This window comes from Eubalaena glacialis, chromosome 1 (genome assembly GCF_028564815.1).
Source record: "Eubalaena glacialis isolate mEubGla1 chromosome 1, mEubGla1.1.hap2.+ XY, whole genome shotgun sequence".
In the NCBI taxonomy this organism is placed as follows: domain Eukaryota; kingdom Metazoa; phylum Chordata; class Mammalia; order Artiodactyla; family Balaenidae; genus Eubalaena; species Eubalaena glacialis.
Window position 1 is genome coordinate 50,698,565 of NC_083716.1, and position 17,865 is coordinate 50,716,429.

Consider the following 17,865-nt stretch of genomic DNA (forward strand, 5'->3'; position numbering starts at 1 on the left):
GCCTTCCAGACTCCATGATCCACCCCCCCTTTTCTAAATCCCCACAACACGAAGTTCTCAGCAGGTCAGAGGCACCCGGCCTCTGGGCCCGGGTGGGCTGCTTGCTTGCTCAAGACTACACCCTCCCAGAGCTAGGGCCCTTCCCTTCTTCGAGGCACGGGCCGGCAGCTTCCCTCAGCCATCAGGTCCCCGGTGAGGATGGGGGCGCGGGGAGCAGCTGCTTCCCAGTTCCCTTCCCTCTGCGCCCTTCAGCTTGGCTGGCCCCACCATCCCCGACGTGCCAGGAGAGAGACTTGATATCCCATCTGCGAGCCCTGGGCTGTTGCTATTTCTGCTTGACGGAATAAAGCCCGTCCAAATTAGAAGGTGATATTTCATCTCTAATTGGCAAGTTCAAAAGGCCCCTATCGCACTCGTTGGCTCGGGAATGTGTAATTAAACAAGGTGATTTCTGACTCACTCCAGGTCGGGCCCGGCTCCCCCGACTCCCGCGAGTCGGGGTGGGAGTGGGGGGCCCTCTGCCCACGGCCCTCTCCCGGGCCCCAGGTGCTCCGGGGAGCGGCCGCCCACCCTCGGCGCAGGCGATAAGATCTGGGCTGCGAACGCCACCCTGGACCCGGAGGAGCCCTCGCGGGGAGCTGCAGGACGGCACGCGGGCTCCCCGCTCTCCCCGGGGCCGGGGTCGGCGGAGGAGAGGAGGGGAGGGGCCCGGGTCCACGATCCTCGTTTCTCCCCAGACCACCTGCCAGCCTCCCTGGGACCCCACCCTCAGGAGAGGGGGCAGAGGCAGGCCGGCACAGGCGCGTGCCGCCCGGCTGCCTCCTTCCCTCCGGTCAGGAATGAGTTAACGTCTGCAAGGCCTGGGAACTCAGCGGAGGCCCGCAGCTCCGGGGCTCCTGCAAGTCTCGCCCCGCCCCGGGCTCCAGTGCCGGAAGGAGGAGGAGACAGGCGCCAGGGGGGGCCCGGCAGTGCGCGCCCCCGGAGCCGTGCCGCCCCCTGGCGGGCCTGCAGAGGCGAGCCGGCGGCCCGGGCGGGGGCGCCGAAACCCGGGGCCCGCCCCGGAAGATGCCCAGAAGGACCTGCCTGGGAGCGGAGCCCGCACCCGGGCGGAAATACTCTCCCTGCGCCCCCTCCATCCGCCGCTGCTCCTCCAAACTCCTTATCACCCTCCCTCCTGTGCCCCCCATCTCCGCAGAGCAGCCGCTTCCTCTACCTCCATCCGAGATTTTTCACCACAGCAGCCCGCTGCAAATTGCTTCCTAATACTGTGGACTTTTAACCTCAGAACTTTGTGTTCTTGCCTCTGAAGAGACAGAGAAGGGCACCTCCTGTGTGCCAAGCACTGTGCTGGGTGCTTCATTTCATCCCCAGAGCACCAAGTGTACATAATATGCCTATTTTTTAAACGAGGAAATACAGGCCTGGGAGATGAAGTACTTTGCCTTAGATAGCAAAGCAGAGCCTGGCACCGGAGTCTGATGCTAAAGCCACGTCTACACACTCAGCACTAATGTCAGAGTATATTTTATAAAACAGAGGGCTGACTGTGGCTCCTCTGCCCTGCACATCAAGTCAACTCCCCCAAGTAAGGTGCTTCCTGCCTCAGTGTCTGTCTTATCTTCCCTTAAGTTCACTGAGCAGGGGCATGCAGGGGAAGGAGGGGTCTAAGCCAGCCCGAGAACCGCCCTGGAGCTCTTGGGAGAGGCCCAACTTTGCCTAGGAAAAGGGAAGACACAGGCTGAGCCCTTGTCCCCGCAGTGATGAGAATGGGGACCAGAGCGATGGAACAGAGAGCCAGTGAGGCCAGCCACCGGGAGACCCTGTGTGGACCACTCTCCCGCCTGTCACATGTGCTCTCCATGCCTCTAATTAGCCTGTCCCAGCGGAAGAAACCAAAGACCAGATAGGTGAGCAGTTTGCCCAGCATCACATTATGCAGTAGGTCTGTTCAAAGCCCGTGGCATTTTTGTTACAGCTGCCTATCCTCTGCCTTGAGCCAGATCCAGACTCCTGGAGGAATAAGCCCCTCCCCTCTAAACCCTCTCTTCCTTACCTGGAGCCTGGAAATCCCCAGGCAGTAATGTCCTCTTCCTGAGAGCTGGGAGGCTCCATCCCTGCCTGGCACTGGCCACCTGTCTCCCCAGCCCCAGAGGCAGCTTCCATAGGATTCTGGCCCACAATTGGAGGAAGGAAGGCTGAAACCTCATTAGCAGCGCCTCTATAACCACCATCCTTCAGGGGGATGTGGCTTTGGAGCTGACCCCTGGAGCCCACGCCCAGCCTAGACAGCCTCCCTTCCCACTCTGCCTCTCACCTGGCTGGTAGACAGAAGGCCGGATGCTGGCAGTGGTGACAACCCGGGGCTTGGGTGCAGGGGCAGCTGGGGCCTCGCTGTATGTATGGGCGGCAGGTGCTGGAGAGGTGGCCACAGCGGGACTGTAGGCAGAGGCCTGGGGCCTGGAACCAAGGGGGAAGAGTTAACAGCCAGGACAGCCCCACCCGGGCCCTGGGGCCTGGAGCCACAGCAGGCTGGCTCCCAGATCTTTAAGGAGCCTCTCAGGAGGAAAGCTGACAAAGATGTCCCTGGGGAGCTGCCAGAGGCTGTGAAGGAAAGACCATGGAGGTCTCAGGGGGGAGGAAGCTGCTCCTTGGGTGCTGAGTCTTGGTGAGTCTGGTCAGAGCAGCAGAGACACCTTGAGAAATACAGCCCATTGCTGGTGCCACCGCCTTAGGAGAGAGGGAGGAGAGGCACCAGCCAGATAGGAGGAGCAGTGAAAACCCTTCAACCCCTGGGTAGAGACCGTGGAATGGGGGGGGAGGAGGCTGGGGTAGGGAAGGGGGCAGAGGAAGGAGAGAGGGGAGATGGAGATGTTCAGAGCTACCCTACTCCCTCCACCTCCCGACCTTTTGGGGGCACCTCACAGCCTCAGACCACCTGGCCTCCTCCCCCTCCCCCTTTCTATTGTTGCTGGAGGGAGCAGCAAAGTCTCAGGTTTCTGGGCAAGAGTGCTCCGGGGAGGTCTCATGGGAGGCCAGGACACCCCCCCCCCGGCGCCCCCCCCCCCCCACATACATAGAGGCTCCTCTTCCATACAGGATTCCTGTTGCCCTCCTCCCAGTGGAATAGCTGCCAAGAAGCCTAAGCAGCCTTTTCCCACTTGTGACCCAGGGACCATGGGACCAAAGAGATGGAAAAACAAAGTTCCAGTTCATTGCCCTCAGGAAATGCTGTGCTTGGCCTCTCCTCTTAGAGAACTAAAGGCTCCAAGAACTCCTACAGCTAAGCAGTCTGTTTAACTTTGTCTGATCCAGTGTTTCCCAATTCCATTAGTCAGTGAATCCCCCCTTTTTTTTTTCATTTAAAACTAATGAAACCTTATAGAACATGTCCCTGGTCTCTCCCTGCATCTTTCACATCCTAACGGGGATGACAATGACCACCCCCAGGGCAAATGGGGCATTGATGGGAGTGCTGGAGAAGTGAGCCCCTTAAAATATACTGACCCCTGCCCACCCATGGCTTCCTGCCTGCCTTCTACCTGTTGCTCATAGGCCAAGGGCCTGCCCATTTCTGCTGGGCAGAGTCACAGGATAAGGGAATACCTTCTTCACTAGGGCTCTGGGAGTGGGTTGCCCTGAGCTAAGAACCCACCGCCAGGCTCCTAAATAGATTCAGAAGGGTCTGTGGTGATGTCCCAGACAACTGGAGGTAGAATGAGTCTCAGAGAGCCAGTGTCCCAGACCTGGGGGCTTGCCATGCCAAGCTGCCGTGTTTCTGGCTGAATGAGGATACTGCCTCCCCTCCCTGGGCTTGCCCTTCTCTGACATACCCCTGTTAAGACCAGTGGACTAGGAGCCTCAATGGAAGAGAAAGAGGCCGTGTCCAAGAGGTGCCCAGCTTCCACTGTGGTAGGAGAAGGCCAGACTCTCCCACCAGTGGAGGATGTTTTCCCAGCATCCCGGGAGCTACAGGTCCTCTGTCAGAGACTGGTGTTGGGGCCGCAAGCAGAGACTTAAGATACCCAGCAAGAATTCTGAGGCCACGTTGGGTGTCCATTTGTCTCCCATTGGCTCCCTCTAGCTCCATCCCAGCCCGTGTGCAAGGAGGGAAGGTAGCTGGGCCCAGAACGTGGTCCCCTGGCCCCCTCTGCTCCAGCCTGATGCTGGGAGCCCTCCAGGTCCTTCTCCAACCTCTGCCCAGGCCTCATATCTCTTTCCAAGGCAAAGTAGAGGAAGGGTTTGTCCTGTTGAGGGAGTCCCGAGGGCCCCCAGACACGGAGGCCTGGAGCGGGTGCTGGAGCCTGCCCTTGAGCAGGGCTGGGGCCCCAGGGATGAGGCTAGACCATCCACGGGGCCGCAGCATCTAAAGCACCGCCTTCAGACTGGAGAGGCATCTTCTCACTAGACAGCAGGGATATATCTTATCCTCCTCAAGGTTTCTTCTTTGTGCAGGGAGCAAGGCCCTTACATGAAGAGATTCTGGTGTGCAGAAGAGAAGCAGCTTGCTAAATGCCCCCAGAAAGCTGGGATATGAGGAGCCCTGGAAGCCTGGGCCAGGCTCACCCTTGACGCCTGAGTTGGGCTGGGGAAAGGCTGGGCTCAGCACCACCTGGGTCACTGTGGAGCCCGGGGGTAGGGGCGCAGCACACAGGCCACTTTGCCGACCCTTCATGGGCCTCAGGCTGCACCAGGGAACTATGCACCTTGACCTAGAGCCGTGTCTTTCCAGCAAAACCCTGGGAGGGGAGTGTGGCGACTGGGAAAGCTGGCTCTGACCCCAAACACCAACTTGGCAGCTCCACACAGCCCAGAAAGAGCTGGGCCTGCCTGGCCTGTTACACTGCCTGGCGGCTCCAGAATGACCTGTCCAGCCCACCCCCTCTGCCTCCCCACACCCTTTTCAACACCCCCCTTCCCCGTCTTGGCTGAGTATCCATGAGGGCAGGCAGGAATGCAGTAACCTGCAATACTTGAGAGCATATTATGTGCTAGGTGTTTTACGTACACTTTTTCTATCCTGACCTTGTAAAATAGGCATTGCATTAATGCCTTAGCAGATGAGGAAACTGAGGTTCAGAGGAGTTATGTCACTTTCTGAAGGTTAGAGACAGTAAGTGGTAGAGCAGAGATGTAAATCCCACTCCACCAGGTGCCTCTGGAGTTAGCATGCTTCTCCATCAAAAGAAGGCAGGGTAGTTGCTAAATATCTGCCCAAATCTGACCCGCCTTCTGTGGGTTAACACAGCCTCCTCCATGGAGGCCTCCTTGATTTCTTTTCTTTCTCTGTAATCCCAGCTCCAGCAACACAGACTTTCCACACAGTCTCCCTTTGTTATTTAACTGTGTATGCGTGTGTGTGACTTTCACCTTTCTCCCTAGAGCATGTGCCCCTGGGGCAGGGTGACACGTCGCAGTGCGCTTCCCTGAAAGGCACCTCCAGTTTCCCCTTCACTCTCGGCACCAAGCGATGCAGAGCCTTGGCGTCCCCAGGGCCCTGGGGTCCTAACCACTTTGGATGGGCCTTTCTGAGGGCCCAACACAGCTGCCAACAGATGGACCTGGGGGAGGCCTTTCCTGCCTCCCTTCCCCGCAGTCAGGGCTGGCACCTGTGGGCCAGTTACCTTGGACTGTCCTCAGGGCTGGAGGCAGGGGCTGCGGCAGAGGCGGTGGCGGCATGGGCAGCGGCTGTGGCCAGCGGTGGCGAGGCTGCGCTGGGAGAGGCAGCAGCAGGCGGCTGGGCAGAAGCGGGCAGCAGTGGTGTGGTGGCCTGGCTGGTGCACACTGGAGCATGCTCAATAGGGGTGCTGATGAGGCGGACCGAGAAAGACAACAGGTCAAGGGCGCCCCTCTGCTGGGGGGCGGTGGCTGCAGGAGAGGCAGGCTGGGCAGAAGGTACCAGCCTTACTGCCAACAGAGCAGGATCTTCCAGAAGTCCTGTCCCCAGGCTCAGGGAAAGAATACCCCCACCCAGGACCCCAAGAGGGAAGGGCTCAGACCACAGGGAGGATCACAGTAACATCAAAAATATTTTCAAGCCTAGTGAGATTCCCCTGCCTCCCATTTTTGTGTACATCCTAATTTGCCTTTCTCAACGTGTATTATAAAAACAGTGTGGTCAAAAAGTAGTCTAAATTATCAACCAAGGTTTCTCCCCTATCCTGTTTTCCTTTCTTTCACCCTTCCTCATTTAGTCAGAGGCATGCTTTGCCTTTGAGAAGGGATGATATAATGAAAAAAGCAGAGGTAAGATATTTTGTTGTCAAGGGCTTAAGCTCTGAAGTTGTGAGCCTGGGCTTTAGGCTGCGAAGCACTCAGGGCACTGATGATACATTTGGAAGATGGCTGAAAGCTACCATGCCAGACAGATCAAGGTCATCTGGACCAGAAAAGGGGCAACGTGGCATGAGGGATTCGAGAATAGAGGCAGCTGTGCCCGTTTTCTGGGCAAACCCTGGGGAAGTGGCAGGACCCCAGGGTCCCTTATGCCCAGGCCCATGGTGAAGGGGCAGGCAGGCCTGAGGCAGCCCAAAGACCTGTAGGCCATCCTGTGGCCTGGGGGTTGTAGACGGTTTCCCACACACCTGAGAGTGACACGGACGTGGCCCTGAGCGCCTGCACATCTGAAAGTCCCTGTACTTGGGAACATGAGAGGTGACTGCTCTGCCAGTGTGGACCAGTGTGACCAGACAGATGGAGATACCCCAGCAGATGCCAGCACAGGTAGACCATGATCAAGGACCAGGTGCCCAGACTCCCCACCCCACCCTCCTTGGCATTCTGCAAGCCCCTCTTCCCCAAAACCACCCCAGACAAGAGAAGCATCAGAGCCTGGGTCGATGAGATTAGATTTCGGCCACCTGTGAAATGAGGGAGGGAATAAAAATTAAATTATAGGAAAGCAAAGAAATGTACATGGGTTGTTGGACTAAGATCTGTACTTGTTACAATGGCGACAGGATACTGCAACTCCTATAGGTGGGAATGATTTTCCTTATGCTATGAAATTCAATTATTGACCTCCTACTGTGTGCCAGGCCTATGTCTTTAATCCTCACAAAAACCCTCTGATGTGGGTATTATCAATTCTTTTTAATAGGTGAAGGAAGGCAGACTGAGAGAATTGAATTGCTCGAGCTCCTAGAACTTATCGGTAGTGACAGCAGGCTCTGACTGAGGCATGTGGATTTGAAGCCTTACCTAGTACCTCAAGTGGTCCCTCATACAGGAACAAAGAACCTTCTTCCTGCAATCAGTCAAGTAGAATCTTTCCCCAACAAAAGGCTCTATTCTTATTTGAAATAATGAGAATAATCGTCTTCCCTCTCTGAATGCTTACCATATGCCAGGCCTTGCACTAAACAGCTGTATAAGCGGCACCCCATTACTCCATTTGATCCTTTCAACCTCACTGGGCGATTGGTATCAAGATCCTCATTTTACAGATGAGGAACCTGAGGTCCAGAAAGATTGAATCTCTGCTAAAACATCACATTGCTACCAACTGGCAGAGATAGGCATGATCCCTAACCACTATACCACTTCTCAGACTTTAATATGCAGGCGAATTGCCTGGGAATCTTGTTAAAATGCAGCTTATGGCTCAGTAGGTACGGGGTGGGGCTGAGAGTCTACATTTCTGACAAGCTCTCAGGTGATGCTGGTCCGTGGACCACACTTGGAGTACCAAGGTACTACAAAGGTCTGTCCCACGTAGGGATGCCAGGGGGCCATGAGCTATTTACCAAAGCATCACGACGTGACGTGCTCTCCTCCATCCAGTGAAGTGTATGGTAGAGAAAGGCATGAAATAGCATGAGAGGGTCAGGGAAGAAGAGGGCTGGAGAAGAGGCAAGGTTGAGTTGACTGCCTCACGGGATGGCGCACCATTCTTCTCTGTGACTGCATAGGAAGCATCCAGGGTGGACAAGGGCAGTGGCCATGCCCTGTCCAGCCCTTTCCCAGCTTAGTGGTTCAGAGAGGAAGCCTTGGACAGCCCAGCTCTTAGGCCTGTGGTGGTACCCAGCCCTGGCCCTTCCATGAGGCCACTTCCTCACCCTTCATGAAAGAACCTGGCTTCTGGAAGCCATGCCTGTGAAGCGGCCGCCTCAGAGAAACAGCTGCAGGTCCTGACACCATACTGAACTGGCTGCTCAGACCCCCATGGCATGGACACGTATGGCCTGGGAAGGCTCCGCCTGACAGAGGACAACCCTCTCCTTTATCTGTTTCTCCCTGACCCTGCCACATGCTTCCAGTGGGCTTCTGGGAATTGAGGACAGCAGTGATGAAAATACCCAGGCTGGGGAAAGTATTCTGCAGGGCAAATAGGAAATTGGCTTTGCCTGTCCCCTGTGCTCCAATCCCCTGTCAGACCAGCTTACCTGCGGCTCTCCCCAGGCATAGCTCCACGTGAACCCTGGATTCTGTGGGGTGAAGCTGGAGCTGGATGTGACCCTAGGAAAACTCATCATCTACCACAGGGCAGGACCAAAGACATGCACGTGAGCCTGCTGCTCGGGGTTCTGGCTGAGGGGCATCCTATCTAGGGCCGCTGTCTGCAGACACCAAGCAACCAGGGCCTAGTGGAGGTAGGAGTGGCATTGAAGAGCATCCTGAAGGATCTTGGGTTCTTGTCCAGGTCACCTCCTGCCTGAAGTTCCCTGAGCCCCCAGAAACCCCAAGGAGCAGGGCGTGGGTCTCAGAAAGCAAGCACTGCAGAGAACTTACTAGACCCTGGCTTCAGTCCTAAAGACAGTACCCGTTAGATCACCCCAGCCTGGTCTAGGACTCTATAGCTGCCTCCTGCCTTGGTCATAATTCACCTTAAACATCTAAGCAAAAACCAAACCAACCCAACTATATTAACTGCTGGTGGCTGCATGGGGAGGGTGTGGCCAAAGGAGAAACACAGCCTGGCTCCAGTCCCCTTTTCAGCCCATCTCTCTACCCAGTTGGCATCAGGGTGCAGTGTGCTAACCCCGTGCCCTGCTCTGTTGTGGTAGCCTTTGGTTGATGCTCTTACTGATGACAGTGGTACTATGTATGCAAAGGATAGGGATGGTGTTGACGGTGGTGGTGCTGGGCCTGGGGGTTTGTAGTCATTGGGCTCAGGCTGGAAATGTTGACGATGGTGGAGGTGCTGTGATTGATGGTTCTGGGCGCTGTTTGCCATAACTGGGGTGATGATGGAGAATGGAATATGAACATCTCTGTTGATTGGATGATGATAGAATGCCAGTCAAGTGGTTGGTGTTGAAATTGTTCATGCTGCCACCCGCCTACCTAGCATTCCACCTTGCAGCCTGATGACTATTGCTCAGGGCAGCCCTGACCATGTCACTTTGCAGCAGGGCTGTTGCACTGCATGACTCCAGGGGCCACACTGACACTGTAGTCTAGGTGATGACACCCCTCAAGAACTGTGCGGTCCACAACGATCCCCACAGGCTGTAGTGTGACTGGTGCCCTGCAGCTTTCACTAGTTCCACATTGTGTCGGAATACAGTCAAAATCCAGAGCCTGGCATTTCAGCTCCAGACCACTACTAACCATAAGATCCTCTGCACGCCCTCCATTCCAGCCAAAATGATTAAGTCAGGGTTCTGGGACACTGACCCAGCACCTCTGCTCTATCTGCTTAGAGTACCTGTGCAGCCTTCCATAACTGCACATGCCCCACTCCTAACTGTTCCCGAAGATCAAACACACAGACCCCTTCTTCCAGGAAGCCTTCCCTGATCCTCCAGTCGGAGGAGCGCTCCCTGTCTCTGGACCTCACATGATCAGCCTTGCATTATGGTCAGCCACAATCACATCAGCTCTTTCTGATTCCTTCTGCATCTACAGCAGCTAGGCACAGTGCCTTGACTAATGCCCATGGACACGGAATGCTGAATGAGGACATCTCTCCCATTTACTCCAGAGGGCTTTACACAGACCCCTGGCCTGGGGCCACCCAAGGTGCTGCATGCAGCGGCCTGGGGTCACTGGGGAGGCACCAGGCAGACTGGAAAGCAAACAAGAGCCTTCCAGGGCTTCAATCAGGTGGATCCAAGAGGGCTCCGACAGGCCGGGGGGATGGGGACAGGGGATGGGGAGGCCACCAGCTCTGATGGATTGGCTCAGGTCCTCTGCCAGCCTTAGGACACCCACTACCTGGGGCCTCTCTCTGTCTGGCAGCCCCTAACCCTGAACCTATCCTTGGCCTTGGAAGTCCTCAATGAAAGGTCAGCTAAATATGAGTGTGCTCCAGGACGCCTAGATACAGGCAGAAGCACAACCCCCCACCTCCTCAGTTGATCCCCTAGCCAGCCTGCCTCGCTTGGTCTTCGCCTTGGCCCTGGAGTCAGACTGCTAGAGGCAGGAAGAGACGGGAGGCCAAGGTGGAACAGGTTGGTGGGGGGCTTTGGGGAGCATCTCAAGGTGGTAGGCAGGACAGAACAGTCTCCCTGGCCAGCTCTTCTAGACGCGATTGCCAAGGTCCCCAGGGTGAGAAAGAGAGCCTGTGCCCAGGCAGTGGGGGTGGGCACGAGGCTCTGGCCCAGTCCAGCCCCAGGGGTGGTGAGGGAGCCCTGAGGGATGGGCCTCAACACCTGTCATTATTTGCCAAGTGCCGACGATCTCATGTTCTCAGCTTGTGGTTCCCCCAGTCAGGGGTGAGGCTGATGGGTAGACAGGTGGGTGGGGAGGACATGAGCCTGCCAGCCCGGCCCTTCCCAAATGCTCAGGACCAGGACAAGGCCATAGGTGTGTGGAGGCCAGGAGCAAGGGCCTTCCCCTCCTTCCTGCCACCTGAGCAAGACTCCACCAGGCATACCTTCCAGCTCCTCTCCCCTGAGCCGGGGCCCAGCCCACGGGGGACCCCCAGCATTTCCCCTGTGAGCCGCTCCTTAGTTCAGGTGTGTCTCCCTCCTGGACCAGGGCTGAGCATGAGCAGCGCCTTCCTGGGACAGGGGCTTGTGGCACGCTTTCTGATGGGGAGGGAGGGATGGCTCGGCCTGCTGGCTGTGGCTGGGTATGGGAGGAGAGGCGGGGGCATTCAGACCCCGCTCCTCTGTCCACACACACGCTATCCCGAAGGAGGCTAAGGCTGCCCACCAGCCCGCAGAACAGATTCTCACCTGCCGTCCTCTCTGCCTGCGCCCTGCAGCCCTGGGCAGGGCCCTAGGGGCAGGAAAACAGTGGTGGGCAGAGCTCACCAGGTCCCAGCCCCGGCGGGCATTGCCCCTGCCCCTGCCCCTCTTCTGTAGGTACCTATCCTCTCCCCGTCTCAGACCTGCCCCCTTTGGTGACATGCACACAGGCACAGCAGGACTGGGGCTGGTTTGGTTCATTTCAAATCCTCTTTATTTCAGAATGAGCATGCTTATATGTACAGGAGAGAGAACTAGGGAGCCAGCACACACAGCACAGAGAGGAGAACACTTGCTCCAATCTCACCACGGCCAGGAAGGGCCTCTGCCTCATCCACCCTGGGGCCTCCTCCTCCTCTACAGGGAGCCCTGTCCTGGGCCGCCTGGGCTCCAGAGGGCACGAGGGAGTGAGGGGGGCTGGGGAATTGGCCTCTTCTCAGGACCCTGATCTATGGGCAGCTTGTTCCAGGATGGCACTAGGCCAGGCTGCCTCTCCCAGGAGCTGAGGTTGGTGGGAAATGGACCAGTGACACATTCTGTTTCCCTTGGTTCTGGGGTGTTCTGCCAGCAAACCCCATCACATTCTCTCTGATCTACAGGAAGGTCCTGTACAGGGGAGCAGAGGCTTGGGCTATCTGGGGGGCCGTGAGGGTTGCACTGAAGGGTGGGGGTAGAGTGGATGCAGTGTTGCATGGGGCTGGGACTCGGCCATCAGCTCTAGGGCGGGCAGAGAGCACAACTGCTGCAGGTGACTAGCGAAGGTGCCCCCCAGCACAGCTATACATTCTCAAGCATCACCGTGTGGCTCACATGCCAGATCTGTGTGGGGGGAAGGAGGGAGGGGGTCCGGCCTGAGAGGGGTGAGGGGGCTCCAGACAGCTTTTTAGCTTTTAACATTAAGGATTTGGGCCGAAAGGCCATGGTGCCAGTTGCGCAATTTGGCAAAACGTGGGCTGTTACGTTCCGTTTCAAACCTTTCCCTGTGGCACAGAGAGAAAAACAGAGAGACAGAGACAGAAAGAGAGAAAGGAAGAAAGAAAGGGGTTAGGGGGTGTGTCCGCCATCACCCTGTCTGAGAGCTGGGGCAGAGGGCATGGGAGGGAGGAAGGGATTCAGCTTGGAGAGGCTTTGCCACCCAGGGGGTACTTTCCAGGGGGTCAGGCAGAGTCGCAAGGACCAGGATGGAGGGACTGATGTTCCCGACTTGAGTGAGCCATGGAGAAGGGGCCTGGCTAAAGAGCCTGAGGGCAGGCTGGGCAAATGGGGGGGGTGTCTCTGGGTTCTCCCTGGCCCACGTGGTTAGGGCTGGGCAGGGCTGCTTTGGCTGTGGGCTCTCAGGACTGAACCCCATAGGCAGGTGAGCCTTGCATGGTCTCTGTCCCCTAGGTGGGCATCAAGAAGGAAGAACGCCTGTCCCCGTGATGAGGCTTGGTGAGCAGACCTGCTATCTCCCTGTGCTGCCCCAGTCTCTCCCAACCCTTTTCTGTCCCCAGAGAGAAGCCTTCAAACACCACTGACTGCCCCGCCCACCTAGGCCTGAGCATAGCCAGGCACACATGTGCAAACGCATCTCACAAGGCCGCTGGCACACATACTGAGGGCCAGGACTTCCCGCCAGCAGGGCCTCTGGGGCTCAGCCCACAGCCTGCTCAGCCGAGGGCATAGGACAAAGCAGGTAAGGAACGGCCAGAAATGTAGAAATGGAGGAGAGAGCATGCCTGGGAAAGGCCAGGGCCGCAGATGCCAGAATCCTAGATCCTCCAGGCCAGAGGGGCCTCTAACATCCTCCAGAACAGAGGTGCAAATTGGTGGCCCAGGGGCCACATCTAGCCACAAATGCAGTGTATTTAACCTGGACAGTGTTGAAAACTCATTTTAAAAATTAATTGCGGGCTTCCCTGGTGGCGCAGTGGTTGAGAGTCTGCCTGCCAGTGCGGGGGACACGGGTTCGAGCCCTGGTCTGGGAAGATCCCACATACCGCGGAGCAACTAGGCCCGTGAGCCACAATTACTGAGCCTGCGCGTCTGGAGCCTGTGCTCCGCAACAAGAGAGGCCGCGATAGTGAGAGGCCCGAGCACCACGATGAAGAGTGGCCCCCACTTGCCGCAACTAGAGAAAGCCCTCGCACAGAAACGAAGACCCAACACAGCCATAAATAAATAAATAAAAATTTAAAAAAATTAATTGCTATATCCAGATGATGGAATACTACTCGGCACTAAAAAGACATGAATGAACCATTGGTACACTCCAAAACTTGGATGAACCCCCAGAGAATTAGGCGGACTGAAAAAGCCTATCCCATAAAGTCCCAGGCTGTATGATTCCATTTGCATAACATCCTTGAAATGACAAAATTATAGAAACAGAGAACGGATAACAGGTTAGTGGTTGCTGTGGGTTAAGGACAGGGCGTGCGCAGTAGGGAGGTGGGTGTGGTATGAAAGGGCAACATGGGGGGATCCCGGGGTGATGGAAGTATTCTGCATTCAACTGTATCAGTGTCAACACCCTGGTAGGGATATATTGTACTATCATTTTGCAAGACGCTACCATTGGGGGTAAAGGCTACATAGGATCTCTCTGTATTATTTCTTATAGCTACATGCCAATCTGCAATTGTCTCAAGATGAATAGTTTAACAAATGAATTGCCAGCATATAAAAATCAGGAAGATCGGCTTTAGGTCTTTAAAAGTCAGAGGATGGGGCAATGCTGGTCTTACATTTCTGTATGGTAACAGTCCTGTGTCCCCACATGTACACCTGGCCACCTTCCCACATCTGTATTACCTGACAGACTCCCCCCTACACCTTAAGTCCTGCATATGGGTCTCTGTGTAAGATTCTGTTTGACAAGAGGGGCCCCCTGCTAACATATTTGAAAACCACTGGTCCAAACTTTCCTAATACCAAGAAGAAGCCAAGGCCCAAACACATCACATGAATAGCCTAAAGCCACACGGAAACTCAGAGGCAGAACCACGATCTAAGTGCCAGGCATCCCCTGCTACTGCCTCTCCTAGGGTGGGGAGAAGGGGCAATGACGGCAGAAGCCCAGGCCCTGCGGCGGAGCCCACATACCCCTGCAGACAGCACCACAGGCGGCAACAATGGACCAGCCCATAGAGACCACCCAGGACACAGACGCGGCCAGTTTGCCCAGCCAGGCCCAAGCCTTTGTCATCAATGCTCAGTGACAGGGTCAGGAACAGTCCTGGAGAGTTGGCGAGGGCAGTGAGTCTGCTCTGCTTGGAGCTGTTGGGAAATTCACAGCTAGCCAAAGAGAGGAGCAAGAAGAGGGAGGAAGAGAAGAGGTGGGAAGAGATTGGAGAGTGGGTGAAAGAGAAAGGGAGGGAGGTCCCAGGACACAAACGAGGGCTGCTCAGGTGACACCCAGGGGTGTCCTGGTCTCTCCAGTTGTGAATTTTGAACTTGCTAGGCTGGCAGAATACCAAAGACTAAAAATCCACGAAACTCTCGCTACCAGCCCTGAGCTGCGCCAGCACCAGGAGAGTCTGCCCGTGAGCCGGGACAGAGCTGAGCGTGCACAGGGAAGAAGGAGGACACCGACATGCCCAGGGAGGCTGCAGGGGGAGGAGGGGGAAACCAGTGAGTCCTGGTGCTCTGTTGGAAGTGGGGGTGGGGTGGAGAGGAAACAGAACCTTGGACGGTTGCACGTCGGAGAAGGGACTTCGGAGGGTTTTTACATTGTTTGCGGATGCACTGTTGTACAACGCAACCCTCACCTTCAACTCCTCTGGGAACTGGTCACTAAAATCAACATTTTCTTTAATGCTTGGGGACCAGGAAGAGATGCGGAGTTCTTTACTGAGGTGAGCATTACGTAAACACAGAGACTGAACGTGTAGACAGCGGCACCACAAGGTGGGGGCCAGGAGATGCCTGAGTTACACACCGGGGCCCTCCAGGATGGTTACGCCCAAGCAGTGGGATCCAGATGCCTTGCAGATTCAAGCCCTGCCTAGGATGAAGCTAGGCTTGCCTGTATTCCCACCCTTGTCAGGGCTGCCCAACGTGGACCCAACCTTCTGAGCCATCTGGGCCCTGAACGCCTTCCGGAAGTCAGACAGAAGCCGTGGTGACCTCTCTGAGATTAGAGGCTCAGCTTTGGATGGGGCTCTGCTACTTCAGATGAAGGCTGGGAGCCACCTGTACCCATGTTGAACCTGGCAGTAGGCTGGTGTTTAAGCCTACCTGGACAGTTTGCTAAGGTGCTGGGTCTTTCCTGGGAGGTGAGCCAAGTCTGCAGCTGATGCCTGGACTGTTCAGGGCCTCCCCTGCCTCCCTTGTAAATATAGAGTCCCTGGAGATTAGGCCAGCAGGTGGGCACTAGAGCCTCGGAGGGAAGCTACTTGCTACCAGATACAGAGACAGCGTCACAGTGCCAGGAGCCAGGGCCCGAGAGGAGAGGAGGGGAGGGCAGGGCAGGGCTCTGAGCTGCTCTGGGACTCTGCAGGGGCAGGCCTCGGAGGTGGAGCAGTGACAGGTGAGGGGCAAGTTTGCAGGGTCCTCTAACATGCAGATTACTACTGCCCTCGAGGCCACCAGTGCCCTTCCTGGTACAGAACACCTGGCATCCCTGCCAGCTTTCCCAGCACACAGCAACAGGAAGGAAAAAGCGCTCCAGCAGACGTACAAGCCTGTATAGGCTGCCACAGTGCCCAGGTTGCTGGGCCCTGGGTTTGGCAAACTCAGGCCGTGCCGGAGTGAGCTACCTGGAAGCGGGGTGCAGTGAAGCCTCTCTGGGGAGGTGCAGCCTTCGTGAGAGACCCTCAGATTCCCCACTGCGAGTCAGGCTAAACTGGGAGGGGGAAGGGCAGAGGCCGTGTCTGCCCTCAGCCAACAAGATGGATCTGGGGGTGCAGATTCCAACTTGGGAGGGGGGACGGATATCAGTGGGGCTCAGATCCCCAGGGAGCAAGATCCCTAACCAGCCTGGACCCAGGGCGGGGGTAAGTGTGTTCCTTTCTGCTCAGATGGCCACTCGGATGAGTCTGTGACCCCACCCGTGACCAGTGGCCAGTCGCTACTTCGGGCATTAATCACAAACAGAACTGAACCACTGTACCCATTGGACCCCCCACCTCTCACCTCTGGGCCACAGGCTGCTTGGGATTCAGGGAAATAAAAACACCTACCTTCCTCCTGTGGCCATGGACAGAATGGGCATTTTAGGGGAGGCCATGAAGACAACCTTCCAGAAATTAAAGTCAGAAAAAAGGAGAAGGGCAGCAGGCTTAGGCCCCTCCAGTCCTGGGCAGAAGGCTTGCTGGTTGCCTCAGAGCCTACTCTGCAGGGCCAGAGACCCCAGAGGGAGGGGCTGACAGTGGCACAGGGCCTTGGCGGGGGGAGCTGCTTTCTCAGGATGGGGGCCTGAACAGAGGGAGGGAGCAGGTTAGAGTTTCTTCTTGGCCCCCCCTTTCCAGCTTTCCCTCCAGCAAAACCCTGCAGGGGCTGGGGGAGAGACTCCAAGACCTGCAGCAGAGTTCTCAAGACCCCCTGCCTTCTGCTGGGATCTGAATGGAGCTAGTGGGCAGTTAGACCCCAGGGGGAAAGGGCCTACAGGACCAGGCCGAACAAGCCCCAAGAGATGCTTCTGAAAGGAGGGAAGGGGAAGGCCAACGCCAAGGCCTGCAGACCACCCTTGATACTGCCTTTTGTGTTCTCACTCAATAACTTCACAGAGCCTGCAAATATTCCAGGGAAAATATGAAAGACAAAGGTTCCCTGTAATCTACCTCCACCAGTACCCTTCCACCTTCTAAACAGTGTCTGGTTACTGAGATGCGAACTTAGAGTGACTGGCGGGAGAAACATAAAGTAGCCGGAAGGACTGAGACGGGGTGACGGCAGCTGGAAAAAAATTGCAGGCCCCTGCTGGCTTCCTGATGGAAGGGACCTGGAGATTTTTAAGCAGTTTGCTATGGGGTATGTGCTGTAAAGCCCCTCCATCAAATCTTCGGTAAAGACCACATTGCCCACTGGAGCATCTCTGTGAGTGGCTCCGAAGAGGAGGTGAGACAAACACAGAAATGGCGCAGGAGCAGAGGAGCACAGGATGGGGAGAGCTGACAGCTTAGTCACGCCTCAAATAGCTCCATACTACTCTTTGCACTAAATCAAACACCATCTCATTTCAGGCTTTTTACAGACACACTGCAGGCACCGACAGGTTAAGAACCACCACTGGAACTGCATGCCACTGTTAGCAGGCCAGGGAGGACCACACTTCAGGATTGGATGCCCCAGCCAAAGAGTAGGAGCAACTTCAGTTGGCAGAAATAGAGGTTCGAAAAGAAAATCCACATCAACTCAAGCTGACCCCAGAGTCCCACTCTCCACACAGTCCTGTGGCCACTACACACTGGTTAGCAAGAACAGAAAGCTTGGCCCAGGGTGGAAAGACACCTCTGGGCCCCAGCCCCTCACACGGAGGCCACCACAGGATGTGCTGGCCCAAGGCAGACTCTCCCAGGAAGGACATGCAGATGACACATTTGCTTCCAGAAGTGTAAGCACAATCACACTGGGCCTCATGCCTCCCCATGGAAGGCCCTAGTGGGTTCCAGTGGGTTCCAGGGCAGTGTGCCCCCCTCATGCACAGGGCCATGAGGACCTGACAGGCCAAAGGTGTCAGGCCAGTGGCTGGGGCCTCAGGCCTGCCACCATCGGGGAGACCATACTCAGAGACACCTAGCCCTGCACAAGC

General features: G+C 56.3%; 1 protein-coding gene across 1 annotated transcript in view; it reads right to left on the reverse strand.

Moving 5' to 3' along the window:
- Nucleotides 1–17,865, reverse strand: part of LDB3 (LIM domain binding 3) — a 57,472-nt gene that overhangs the window by 16,408 nt on the left and 23,199 nt on the right. The window contains exons 9-10 of the mRNA XM_061196670.1: nucleotides 5,622–5,804; nucleotides 2,315–2,457 (exon numbers count right to left, since the gene is read on the reverse strand). Of these exons, the coding sequence (XP_061052653.1) occupies nucleotides 2,315–2,457; nucleotides 5,622–5,804 (326 nt within the window). The remainder of the gene's footprint in view (nucleotides 1–2,314; nucleotides 2,458–5,621; nucleotides 5,805–17,865) is intronic.